Source organism: Athene cunicularia, assembly GCF_003259725.1.
Source record: "Athene cunicularia isolate RWA chromosome 3 unlocalized genomic scaffold, athCun1 chr3_part1, whole genome shotgun sequence".
Lineage (NCBI taxonomy): Eukaryota > Metazoa > Chordata > Aves > Strigiformes > Strigidae > Athene > Athene cunicularia.
Window position 1 is genome coordinate 98,503,886 of NW_020799097.1, and position 13,775 is coordinate 98,517,660.

Genomic DNA, 13,775 nt, shown 5'->3' on the forward strand with positions numbered 1-13,775 from the left:
TTTTTTTTTTTTTTTTTTTTTTTTTTTTACATTCATAAGAGATCTTTATAAAAATGCAGTAGAAAAAGTCAGGGGTTTACATTCACTTTTTAAATCACAAAAAGATCCTAACTTCTAGAATAACTAAGACTTCTGCCATTGGAAGTGAATGATGTATAAAAGACACTCTCCTGGGTTGAAAAATCTTCTTTGTTTTCACACAGACTGGTTTGCTATTCTGGATCACAAAGCTGTGACAGAGGCAACTGAAACTGTAACATAGTAGGATTGTATCCATCCTTCTCTTTCTGAAAATCTATAGAAATTCGTTTGGGTTCTTTTTTCCTCTCCTTTCCTTTTCACAAAGAAGAAAAAGAGAAGCCTGCTAACTCAAAACTCTGAAACATAGGGTCCAGCCTTTGTATTTTTACTGGCTGCACTTTGACTGAATTACTAACACCTCAGTATTTTATTCTTTACCAACAGATTTCACAAACATAAATTAACTGGTCATTTATCTATCTTCTAATATATATTCAATCATATTGTCTTGGAAGACAATCTCCTGGAGGCAATGACTCTCTAAAACACATAAGTAAATGCATCAATGCACTTACTTCTCAGGGATTTAAGCCCATGCTTTAAAGGAGTGTACACAAAAGTGCTGCTGAATCAGCACTTGTGAGTGTACCCTTTCCCACTTCACCACTCAGGCTCACTTCAGGAAAATAACCTTCTTAAGTTTAATTTTTTATTAATAGTCATAGTTATTGAATTATGCTTCTCACACACAGTTTCCTCCACATGAGCAGATCTGCTATATGCACAAATTCCATGAAAACTAAGGACTGAAAAATTTAATGGAGTTCAGCTGGGAAAAGGCTTTTGTTTTGCACCCCAGCTCAAGGGATGAAACTCTGCTCATACTAGCTATTGAGGAAGGCACTTGAGATACTGCAATATCAAGTCCTAAATGTGAATAATTACTGAAGGGCAAGCTGTCCCTGCCAAATTGGTTTTAGCCAATTTTGAAATACCAAGGAAGTCCCTGGAGAGTGAAAATAGTCAAAACACAATGTCAATAAAAGGGGAAATAAAAGGCATATGCCACATAGCTTCACATGAAATATCAGCAAGGAAATTAAAATACTGACATAGAATTACATTAAAACTTACAGAATAGAATATAATCAGTATTGGTTAACATAATTTAAATACAATAGGTCAAAACAATCTGAAATTTCAAGTTTGTAATCATATAGACATATATGCTGGTAGAGTATTCCACTTGCTGATTCATGGTTTAAAAAAATAAAAAAATGCTCAGTTGGACATCTATGTAATATCTCTGTGCTTGATAATGTATGATGTGTCTCAAAATATGGACTTCATTAGCAAGTTATTATTGGATTGGGTGTTTCCAGTGGAATAAACTTTCAACAAACATTGAGCACGACACCTCTGAATACTACTCATCAATTAGAAATTTAGAAGATTGTGAAAGAAACAGGAAAGCAGACAAGATGGCAATCTACAAAAGTACTAAAAGGACTTCAAATGAGAAGAGACACATACTGAGAATCAATGTCTGGAACTAGATTCAAGCAAAAATAAAAATAAGGAATGTCTAAAAGTTTGTTGGTTTTTTTTTTTTAAATAAACAACTACAGACTGAATCATCATTTCAGTTTCTTGAAGTTCCCAGGGTTTGTTTTTTTTGGTTTTTGGGTTTTTTTGTTAGAAAAATATTAGAGAATTGCTTTATCTGGATTGCCTCTTAGGGGTGAGTAAAATGTAATTGTAAGTGCTCCAATATTCAAAACCCTTCCAATATACAGGTTAAGAATACATTTCTTTTCTGCCCTTACACAAGCCAGCATTATCACACAGTTGTAGTTTCCAAGGACGATAAAATTTGTGTGTCTCAAACTGTTGTATTTATGGGAATAAATCCACTTGTATTTTGAAACATTAATTTATGCAGTAATTACCTTTATTTCTGCTATTTTTGATTTCCTCTGCCAATCCCACACAGTAAGCATATGCTCATTTGAGTCATCAATTACACACAAATGAGTACCAGAGTCCTAAAGAAAAAAGAAAAAATAAAGTGCTAACAGAGTGATACCATACTCCACCAGAAACAAGGCAGGGCAGTAGTATTTTGAAAAACCACAAAGGTAGAAATAAAAATTAAGCGTCTTTTAAAAGTAATTATAAGCTCAATATATCTGGTATTTTCCTTTTCTCTTACAAACAGACATAGATTTTAGCACAGTATCACAAAAAGTGGCCATGCTTCAAATAATATTCTAGGAAAGCTTTAAAAAGTATCTTATCAAGTCTCTCCCTTTTAGTTTGTCTTTATTGTTGTCTTTTTTTGCTCTGTTGTTTGCAATAGCACACTAGTAGCAAAGAGGTTTCTCCCTTTTTCTATTCTGCAAGTGTTTTATTTTTCCTCAGGTCTCAGAGGACAGACACACATCTCAACTTGCATTCTTTTCTTAAATGTCACCATCACATACATACAATTTTACATTATTGAATTTTGCAAACGCATCTCATTTTTTCCTTCTGGAGTATTAACTACCAAGTTTCATCATATAGTTGGTAAAACTGAATAAATGATGCCTACAGAGCAAAACACTGGCATCAACGTATTGAATAACTGAAATGGCTTACTTTGAACAATTTTATAACAAAATGATAAATATGTCTATATGGAATTAAAAAAGCAGACAGAAAATCTTAGAACAAAAACATACTTATTCACAGCAACACATACTTGCACAAACCAGTTGTTTCAAAGGCATGTGTAGAAAGATTTGAAGGAGGCCTTATTTTTTTTTAATTCAATTCTTGCTGTTCAGCCTCATCCTCTTAACAAATTATTAAAGTAGAGGTGGCTGAAATTTTTACCCCCAAATACTATCATGAGCAGTAATATGCAAATATACATGTTGATTTTTAAATGGAAAGAAACCCTGAAGACAGCATTGGCGGCATACACAGCTCTTCAATAGGTTAATTAAATTAATGTGGTTAAGAACACAGTTTTAGATACTGCACATTCACCGTTTCTATCTAGTGAGGAATCATGCGAGACTATAATAAGGTATCAAAACCAGTTTCAGCTGCAAAATAGAACTACTAAAAAAAAAAAAAAAAGAAGTCCTCAAAAATTCCTTAGGCTTTTTTGGTTTTTTTTTAAAATGATGGAACATACATTTATTCATCTTGAAAAAAAATAAAGTATCAGAGTTAAGAAATTTTATTGATTTGTTAGTGTGACAGGAATGACAGTACTCCTTTCACATTATTCTATTTTATTTATGCTACCCCCATTTGTAAAAAAAAAAAAAAATATTTTTTTTTAAATTGACTAAAAGACAAAATCCAGATATAACTAATGTAGCAACATTTCAGTGTTAAGTGAAACTGCAGCAAGAGAGTGTAAGCATTTCTTTCCAACAGGTCACCCAGTGACACCACTGAGTCTCAAATCTTGGAGATATCCAGAACCCATCTGCATACCATGAGCAGCCTGCTCAGGTTGAGGCTCCATGAGCAGGATGGTGCATGAGGCGATATCCACATCTCCCTTTTCCACCTCACCTGTCCTGTGAATCTCTTCCTCTATTAGCAAAATACAGTAGACGCTCTTTTTCTGCATTTTTTATTTTTTAGACATATTAATTCTTCTTGATGGGATGCAAGAATCACAGCCTGGGTTTTCAGGACGTCTGATATGTCTCAGTGATTTGGTGAAAATAAAAAGCCAGCTTAAAGATTAAAATATACATATATTTTACAAAAAATAAACTTATTGCCAATTTTGAAATGAGAACTTTATCAATGCCAAGTAGCACACCTCCATTTGCTACTGATTTTTCTGATAAATTCTGTAAGCCCAGAAATAAGACTTTTTTTTTTCCCCTCCTATGTAAAAGTAGAGGCACAAACTGAATGAATTATTCCTCAGGAAAAGACAGTACAAGACAATGTGTTGTGGGGTTTTTTTTTAATTTCCTGTTGCTGGAAAAAACTTAACTCCAGCTGTGCAAGCAGAAAAGTTACCCTTTCATCAGAACTCCCTAAAATTTGTCTTTGTGAACCTCACTAACAAACTTGGTTTTAACATCCAAACAGAAAAACAAGTCCCTCAAACAAAACAAAATGACCAAATCCAGCACGGACTTCAATTTCTAGTTACAGTTTTTCTTGCCTGCTATTTATCCACTGTACTAGTTTATTACCACAATTTTACATGTGCAATTTCCTGTTTTCCAGCTAGCTTGCTGTCAGCTGGTTTTATAAAGTATACATAAACTCTACTGACACACACTTTTAATACCAAAACAGACCAGCTAGACAACCACATACAAAATCTCCAGAGATTTCCTTCCTGTTTACATAGGACTGGATGAATTATTTAACACACCAAGTAATTGCATCCATCTTACCGCTTTTGAAAAATCCAAACACCCCACTCCACGCTCAAAAGTCCCGAGGCCAATAACCTGCAGTGTCACCAGGCTCACCGAGTCCCATACTCTAACATGGGGCTGCAGAGGCTGTGTGAAAAGCAACGGGACAAATAGTGTCATCAACAGTGAAAGCATCATATGCAGGTGCCAAGTTTGGTTAAGCAGATGCTAACTGAATTGCAAACTGCAGACCAAAATGCAGGATGACTTGAATTAACAATGCTGCTGGATAGCATCTTAAAGCTCCGAAGGTGAGAGTCAAGACAATCTTGCTCCCTGTGTCTGGGCTACAAACATGGCAGTCATGCTGTCAAGGCAGGAAATTAAGTATGGTGGCATTTGGTAGCTGTGAAAAATCAATCTTTGCCCAACTTAAGTCATTGAACAAATAATGGAAGTCATCTTGCATTTCAGACCCCAAACATAGCAATCTTATACAACAACTGAAAATAATTATAAAACCATGGGGTTTTTTTTAATAAAGTAGGAAAAAAAATAAAATTAAAAAAATTAACAACCTGGTGCACCAATTCCCCTAACCATCACCAAACACTCAGTTAAAATGCCCATGGCTGTATTTCATACAAGTACTATTCCAAACCAGCTTAGCTTCATAAACGTGAAACAATCACAAAAACGTGGGAATTAAGCTGGTTTAAGACAGCATTCACCATAAAAAGCGACAATAAATCATCTCACTGTTGGAAAAACAAACAAACCAGCCCTAACAAGAGAGTCAACAAATGTTCAGTGGAAACCATAACATCTATACCAAAAAACCCACATCATTTTCTTACAAAATCTAAGAAATTAAGTTGAACATCTGAGTAAGAGCTATAGTTAATGCGTTTCTACACCTCATAGCATCTGTCTTCTCCCTGCCCCTTCTTTTTTTTCCTCTTTAATTTCGTGAAGAAAATTCAATTATTCAAATTCTGACAGAGTCTGCCAAGAGCCAGGGACAAAAGCATTTAAATGCACTTGCTCTCAAATGAGCAAGTTTTAAGAAAGCTTGACACACCTTCCATGAATTCTCAAAGATGGTTTCCTCTTCCATTAAGCCTTAAGAGTACACTGACTCATAGAACTGGGGACTTGTTCTCTCTGAGAGAAGACTTATTGAAAGAAATGTGACAGAAATTATGTGGCCTCATAAAAGAATTACAAGCTTCATATTTGCTTGCAGAATTAAAATTGAGTTTCCTGTGTCACAGATAAAGCTTTATGAGTTTCTGCTCTTTTTCATGATGGCTGAGTTCTTAGTTGTTAATGTTTTATGCTACAGATATAGGCTGTTACCTTAGAAACAGCAAAGTATCTCAGTAAATGCAGTGCATAAAATAAACTGCAAACATAAGGTGAAGATGAGATTAAAAAAAAAAAAAACAAACACTTTTTCCTGATTTTCAAAACAAGATACTACTGCTCAACAGCTCTATTACTTACCCTTCCATCTTTATCCACTCCAGCTAACTGTCCTGTTGCAATTCTAATTTTGTCTGGATGAACTGCAAGACTAAGACAGACAGAAATATGACTTGCTTTTGCTGTCATAGGTCTTCAAAACTGAGAGGTTTTTTGTAATTTTTATTTCTTTCTCAACAGAAGCCCATGAAGATACTTATGATCCTAATCCCACTTTTAATGAGTCAGCTTGAATGTTTTTCATCAGACTATTTCATTAGACACTGTACTGATGAGTTGATCAGGCTCTTGTGATGGCTGCTGGCACACAACCAGGAGTGCCAGAAGAGCCACCTCTACATGCGCTCTGGCAAATCTTAGGTTTGCACTATATCAGGGGTCCACCGTAACAAAACATATACTGTCTCATGATTAACTTCCTACACAGAGTTATGTGCCATATTTATAAACACTACAGCATATGTTATGTGTAAACCTACAGATAGCATGAACCTGGGGGAAAAAACAGCTGAAAAGTTGGCTGAGGGCTTATACACCTAGGAGTCAGGGATTACTGCCACTTGAAATGAATTACTGATGTAATTGTACTAATGAAGTTCTCCAGTATGGTGCACTACTAGTTTAAGTACAAATCTGCTTTTGATTATCACATTTTTCTTTGGAGTTGATGTGAAAAAACAGATTTTAGAGTACACATCCTCTTAGTCCTTGTGATTTTTTGACCAACCTTCTTATTTGCTTTCTCTGTAAAATTACAAAGGTGACGAAAGCCATGAAAACAGGAAAGGGGGACCAAGGGGAAGTCTGAAGATGTCAGAATGATGGACACCAAACACATTTACAATTCAAGCTAGTTTCTTGAATGAAAGTGAAGAACACAAGACTGACAGCATTCCTCCTACAGGAAGCAATTACAGTTATCAAAGCACAGCCAGAAGAAAGGTTCAAATGGCGACTGTTCTTCATTTAGGTAGAGAGCTTATGTTCACCATTACGTTGTGTGCCCTACTCTTCAAACTAACATCGTAAAATCAGCAACTGCCTTTGCACCCATAATGTTGGCTTCAATTTCCTTGCTTCTCTCTTCTGTTTTGCAAATACCCTTCTAATTTCCCAGATAGCCTTAATGCTTTGGTCTATTAAAAAATGAGAAAATTATTGCTCAGTTTTCCATTTGGTTTTCTTTAAGACTAAGCCTTTGCCATACTGCCTGCAAATAACTGATTTAGAATTAGGCTGACAATTTTTAATTTCTTGAACATCTATTTAGAATAATTTACGCGAAGACTCTCTAATCTGGCACTCTTAGATTGTCTATATATCCTGTTGTTTTACAAATAAACCAGAAATCCTAAACTAGCACCGGCTGCTCTAGCACCATTAATTCGTGCAATGTTTACTACAGTGAAATCTACAGGGACTGATGAAACAGAAAATAACTACAATTACGATGACATTAATGAGCTCTTACATACAGTGGGAGAGAATAAAACCCCCACATTTCTGCATTATTACACGCATACTTACATGTAAATGTCATATACTAACCATTTAACGCAGTCTGTATGACCCAAGTAATGTCGCTGAGTTCTCTCCTCATAGTTAAATAGTACCACCACTGATGCTATGAAATATACAATTTCTCCGGTAGGAAGGAGGTAAACATTGGCTCGACAGTCTCTTCCACGATACCCATATCTATACATATATATATATATATTTTTTTAAAGTCAAGGTTTTCATAATCAGTATATACCAGAAACAAAACAAAACACCTGGTGGTTTGTTTTTTTTTTTCTAAAAGGGTTCCTAGGGAGCTGTCATGTCAGCAAAGGCCCTTTAAGTTTTTCCTCTGGAACTATAGCATAATTTCAGTTACACAGTTTTAAAAAAACAAACCTCATACAATTGGACTTCAGGAAACAAAATCCCTTAAAAGGTGATGCTCATTGATGTTAAAAATAAAATATATAAGACACAGTGAAGTAAAACAAATACACTTTTATCATTTTATAAAAACCTCCATGTGAAGTTTCATTAGGTAACAGCAGGACTCACTGTTCTGATTCAACATTTTTCACAGCAACAGAACTGTGCATCTGCACCCCAGGCACCAGAGTATTACTTTCATTTGGCCTTTTAAAAACAAGCGTGTGAAAATTCCTAATGCCCTTTAGAAAAAGGCAAGCTTCTGCACAGCAGCTGCCAAGTTCAGGAAATATTTCTTCAGACTCTTTTAAAGTATTTTTAAAACAAACAAAACCCAAAAGGAACTGACACAGTGAAAAATATTCTATCCAAACCTACCCAAAATATATAAAAGAGATGATTTTTGCAGTAAACCTGCATGACTCCTAATGACATTCAGAAGTTTTATACACTGCGAACCAGCCTTGGTTAGCACTGATCCACTGTTACTGCAACTCATTATTTCTTTGAAACAGGTGCAATTTTCTTCATCTAGACTATTAATGTGGCTGTCTGCCTGTATTTCAGTTCCCAGTGTCAGCAGGTATGATTAACATCATAACTCAGACTTTAACAGTAGCTCTGTAGCCTCAAAAAAATTTAATTTTCCTATTATGTCCTGTACTTTAGAGAGTTCTTCACCTCACTGCCAATACACCTGTAACAGCAAGGAAAACGTCATAGATACATTAAGCAACTTTAGCTAAAGGATTCCAGTGTTAGGTCCTGGTTAATCAGGTAAATAAAAGGAAGTTAAAGACTCACATGGAGAAAGCTCGATGGATGAAACTGGCCCTTTCTTATAAATAAAATCAGGTGTGGCAGTCCAAGTTTGGGAGTATCTAAACTGACACCTTCTAAGCTGACGGCCTGGCCTCTATTCTGCTTGGAAATGGGCTACCTTTCTACCAAAAATCCCACCACACCACCTTTCTTCTTTTGCAGTCACATCAAACCACAGGACTGCTATACTGCAGGAACACCTTGCAAAATGCTGTAACTAAAAAATGGTTCCAAGGGGGACACTGCATTCAGTTGTCAATTAAACCTCTTAAGAGAGTACAGAAAACAAAACAGATTTATACCTTGCTGTCTTCCATTTATTACAGAACACCACAACGGCTCCTCTGAAGCTGCTTTGCTTAGAAAATGATTCACTGCTTTGCTTAGCAAATGATACTGAGAGAAATGCTGATACAACACAATGCTGAGGGCAGAAAAAAAAAAAAAAAGGGTGCCTCTTTCTCCTCTATGACTATTTACTTTCTCACTATAATTCCCTCTTTCTTCTTGTTTTAAACACTGATGGAACAAAAAGACTCCAAAATGGCCTTTTATAAAAAGAACAAGCCAAATGAAAACAACAAGACCACTGAACTCTCAAAAATGATGGGCTACCAACCAATGAAAATATTTTTTCTATGCTGAAGCACGAAGAACGCTATTCTAAATACCTTCTCAGAGGAGAAAGGCAGATCTTATTAATCTGCTGTACACAGTAGGGAGTGTATTAGTAAGGATTTAGTAAGATGGACATCTTTGAACATTCATCCTAGAAAAGTATTAATGATTTACGCAAACACGCCTTTCCACAGCAGAAGTCAAACATGCAAAACTAAGACTAAGTATTTTGGCACCCACCACTGAGCTCTGGCATTCATGAGGCTGCAAAAAATGGTTCTCTCAGTCTGTTCCTTTCCTTTACACCTCCTACATAATAAAGTACCAAAGAGCAGCTGCATTTTCTAGGACTGTGTTTTTTTAGGAACATGTAAAGGAACAACTTATTTTGTGGGAGAAAATTTTCGCTTTCTTCACTCTCCATCCTGGAATATCTTGAGAGAAAATGAGAGGCATTGTTGCCTCCACAGAAGTTCTTTCCTTCTCCACACACTCAGAACAAAGCACAATAATTGACTCTCTCTCCAGAAAAAAAGCAGTGACACAACTTTGACACTTAATTTCCACTAAATTTCAATGTTAATCTTTCAGTTAGACGGATGTTTCAACCAGGGAAATTCAGAAACAGTTGTCTTCACACTGTGAATGCTTCTCATCCATTAAAAGGACTGCTTTGTCACAACATTTGATATGCTTAAGAGCTTTTAGTTTTGGGGCTTTTTTGGTTTTAACTGGCAAAGAATATCCCTGGCTCTCATGAAAAGTGATTCACTGTACACCAGAATTCAATAGTGCATTTACCGCTGGCTTCAATTATTCTTAGAAGAGCACCAATGCTAAAACTAGTTTTATAAAATAGTAAGAAACATCCTTCAGAAACCAAGCTAAAGTCACTGCCTATCAATAGCAGCACTGACTGTGACCTCTGTAGCTGCTAAATAAGCCCATTTCACTATTAGTAGGAATGCTAGATGTGCTTTAATCAGTTCTGAGTTGCAGTACAAAAGGTTGCACTACAAAGCAGGGATACACAAACTAAAGTATTAAATTTAAATGAAATCACTCAGGAACCAGACACAGTCAAAGAGCTCATATTTCCCTATGAGCTACATTATCTTGCGAAGCAGCTCGCGTTTCTTCAACCAAGAGTAATCTGCAGAACAGCCATAAGTTAGGTGTGTTCTGTTGAATCTACAGTACTGGGTATCAGTAGTTGAATATACCTGGTAGGACACAGTTCATCTAAAAAGGACACCCCCTCTCCCAAACCAAACCAACCAACAAAACCAAACAAAAAAACCAATGCCAAAACGCTTCTGTTCTTAACTATGAACAACTTCCAAGGCAACTGGCATCTTCCAAAAGACTAATATTGAAGGAAAACCCAATTATAAACAATTATCCAGAAGGCAGGAGAACTAAAGGTGTTCAAAACAAAACTTATAGATTGAACAATTCAACACTCAATTGACCTTTGAGTTGCAAAACAAACATTACTAAAATATTCTGTCAATAACTGTCCCTGACTTTTTAATAAGTTAACAGGCTTCAGTTTGCTATCATATTCAGCAGTTATGGCTGGCTTGCAGATTTCTTCTCCTTGCTAAACCTGTGTATGAAGTACAAGATCTTCTGCCATGGTATCTTCCTTGTCTCCAAAACTGAAGAACAATTTTGTGCGACTTCATAGAGGCCAGTATCCAGTCCTCGTAAATTTTACTGCCTTTTCCTCATTGTTTTCTTCATCATCATATCCAGAAGATACCCTACACTCAAAAATAAACTGGTCTGATTTAGGATGACATTTCTTTAAACAAATTCCAAAAACATATGGACAGCCTATTTAGATTAGATTTATTTCACTTTAATTAGCCCTCATCAGGAAACTGTTTTAACCTGAATTTAAGGTCTTTGGACATTAAATAAGTGTGCCTGCACTGGGATTTGCACCTACTTAACTGAGGGTATGTTTTCATGATCAGTTTTCACCAGTCCAAAGTGCTCACTGCTGCTGAAAAAGTAGATCTGATCTTCCTCCAGTATGAGAGTTCCAGCCCTTGCATGTTTGTGGGGCAAATCAAATTAATGAGTTGATCCTGCTGAAAGTTAGCTCTGCAAAAAAGATTACATTTCAGCCAGATCAGTGACCCAATTCACTCCACCGTCATATGAGCGCCAGCATCAGCATCCAAGAGCTGTGACAGTAGGAAAGCTGGGCACCACAGCTTTGCAAAGCATGACCAAGAGCTCTGTTTTCAGTCAGACTTTTAATCTAAAACTTTCCTCCATTGTGACCTAGGCTTCCACAGCCTCACTGAAAAGTTCAGAGGACATGAGCTCCACAGCTGCTCTTCATAACCAAGTACCCAACATTATCTCTTTCAAACATCTGTTAGTTAATAAAGGCAGGAAAAATAATAGAGAAATCTTCTTTCCTAAATCAAGTAACAAGGGGTGGCTTAAGATATATGTATGCCTTAAGTCACTAACAGATATGGTGAGAGAGGTAGGGGCAGTTTCTCTGTACATAACATATGAACAGTGTATCATCAACATTCCTAAAAATCTTTCTGCTTTCAGACACATCAGAAGGATCAAACCTGAGATTATTATACCAACTCAAGTGCTGCCTAGGCATGTTATTTTACTGAAGTACTAAGAACCTTACTTATACAATCATAGCTTACTGGAAGAATGCAGAGATGAGGGGATGACAGGAAGACCCAAACGTGTGCAAAAACACGTCTCATAATGAACTTACCATCTGATCTACTAAGCCTGGAGACTTGTCATCAGCCACACACCAACTCCACTCTACAAATGATAAATTTACTTAGTGCATTTAATGAAAACTAGTCTCCAAGAAATTAACCCCTTTGGAGGTGAAACACAGCAGCAGTGAGTGCAAAGGAAGGCTGCTTCTGCGATCCTTGCTCCATAGGTAAGGACAATGAGAAATTCAAGACCTTCCATAGCTCTAAAACCTCCCAAAAATGAACAGAGATTGGAAACTAACAACATTCCTGAACCCAAAGCCAACATTAATATAGTAGGGGGAAGAGTGTGGTATTTCTGAAACTGTAGCTCTCTAAAGACACTTTCTCTCACACTAAAAATACATTGCAATTAGTTTCAACAGCAAAGCAAACAAAGTCCAGCTTTTCTGTGCCTACATATTCTGCAGCTAAAAGTCATACTGTACAGCAGCTACAAACCATTTCAATTGTTAAATTAAATTGAACATTTCCCCCCACTTCTAAGTAATTTTTATCTCTGAACAGAGAAGACACAAGACCAGATTCTAAAGAAAAAAAAAGAAAAAGCAAGACAAGACAAAAAGGGAACAGCAAGTAGTTACTGATATCAAGGATACACCCACTCCAGTTTTAACTTCTCAGGAGGCAGCTCTGTCCTAATATCGTCATAGTTTTCTACATCAGAAGGAATGAACATTGTGATTGGTCGACCTCGCATGAACATCTTGATATACTCTCCCTCTGTTGAAACAAAAAAGCTCATTAATTATGTGGCAAGTTTACACAAGAAATAAGCACAAAAGAAACCAGTAATAAGCGTAGAGATGCAGATAATACTAGTGATAGAACAATTTTTTTTGAAATGTGAGCTCGGTAAAGGCCCAGATTTTTATTTTTGTAAAAAAACCAGAAGACTAAAACACACACGTGCACGCACACACACAAAGTAAGCGTTAGTTGGATTTGTGAAAGAACATACTGAGCATATAACATTTTAGACATGCAAATTAAATTACAAAGGCAAATTTCAAATCCAAATTAAAATCAGAAATTGAATAAAGAAGTAGTTATAGAATCACAGGATAAGGTATTTCAGTTTGAAGCGGACCTCAGGAAGCCTTCAAGTCCAACCTCTGGGTCAAAGCAGGCTCAGCCATGAGGTCAGACCAGGTTGCTCAGGGTTTTGCCTAGTCCAGTCTTGAAAACCTCCAAGGATGGAGATGGCACAACCTCTCTTGGCACCTGGCTGTTTGCCAGCAGCCCCAGGGCCTTTCCCACAAACCTGCTCCCTGCAGCCTCTGTCCCCAGCCTGTATCCCTGACAGGGGTTCTTCTTTCCAACAGGTGCAGGACTTGGCATTTGTCCTTGCTGAATTTTGTGAGGTTCCTGCAGGCCCATCCCTCCAGCCTGCCCAGGTACTCCTGGTTGACAGCTCTACCCTCCAGCATATGAGCTAGGCTCCCTGGTCTGCTGTCATCTGCAAACATGAGTGTGTACTGTGTTGCCTGCTCCAGGTCATTGCTAAAGATATTAAACAGGACAGGTCCAGGACAGACCCCTGCAGGCTCCAATTGTTACCTACTGGCCACCCATTAATCACGATGGCCTGAGGCCAACCATCCAAGTGGTTCTTTTACTCACTCTGCTGCCCACCTATAAAAACCATAACAACCAAGCTAAGACTCAAGGATACTGCAGGAAGAAGTGTCAAATGCTTTGCTGAGGAATATAGTGTGAAATTATGTATCATCACAAACTA

The 13,775-nt window shown here is 36.9% G+C and overlaps 1 protein-coding gene across 5 annotated transcripts in view; it reads right to left on the reverse strand.

Moving 5' to 3' along the window:
• EML4 (echinoderm microtubule associated protein like 4) overlaps positions 1-13,775 on the reverse strand; it is a 129,132-nt gene that overhangs the window by 26,063 nt on the left and 89,294 nt on the right. For all 5 annotated transcript variants that reach the window (XM_026844368.1, XM_026844367.1, XM_026844366.1 and 2 more), the window contains 5 exons: positions 12,634-12,757; positions 7,440-7,589; positions 5,913-5,982; positions 4,443-4,553; positions 1,971-2,066 (listed from right to left, as the gene is read on the reverse strand). In XM_026844368.1, the coding sequence (XP_026700169.1) occupies positions 1,971-2,066; positions 4,443-4,553; positions 5,913-5,982; positions 7,440-7,589; positions 12,634-12,757 (551 nt within the window). The remainder of the gene's footprint in view (positions 1-1,970; positions 2,067-4,442; positions 4,554-5,912; positions 5,983-7,439; positions 7,590-12,633; positions 12,758-13,775) is intronic.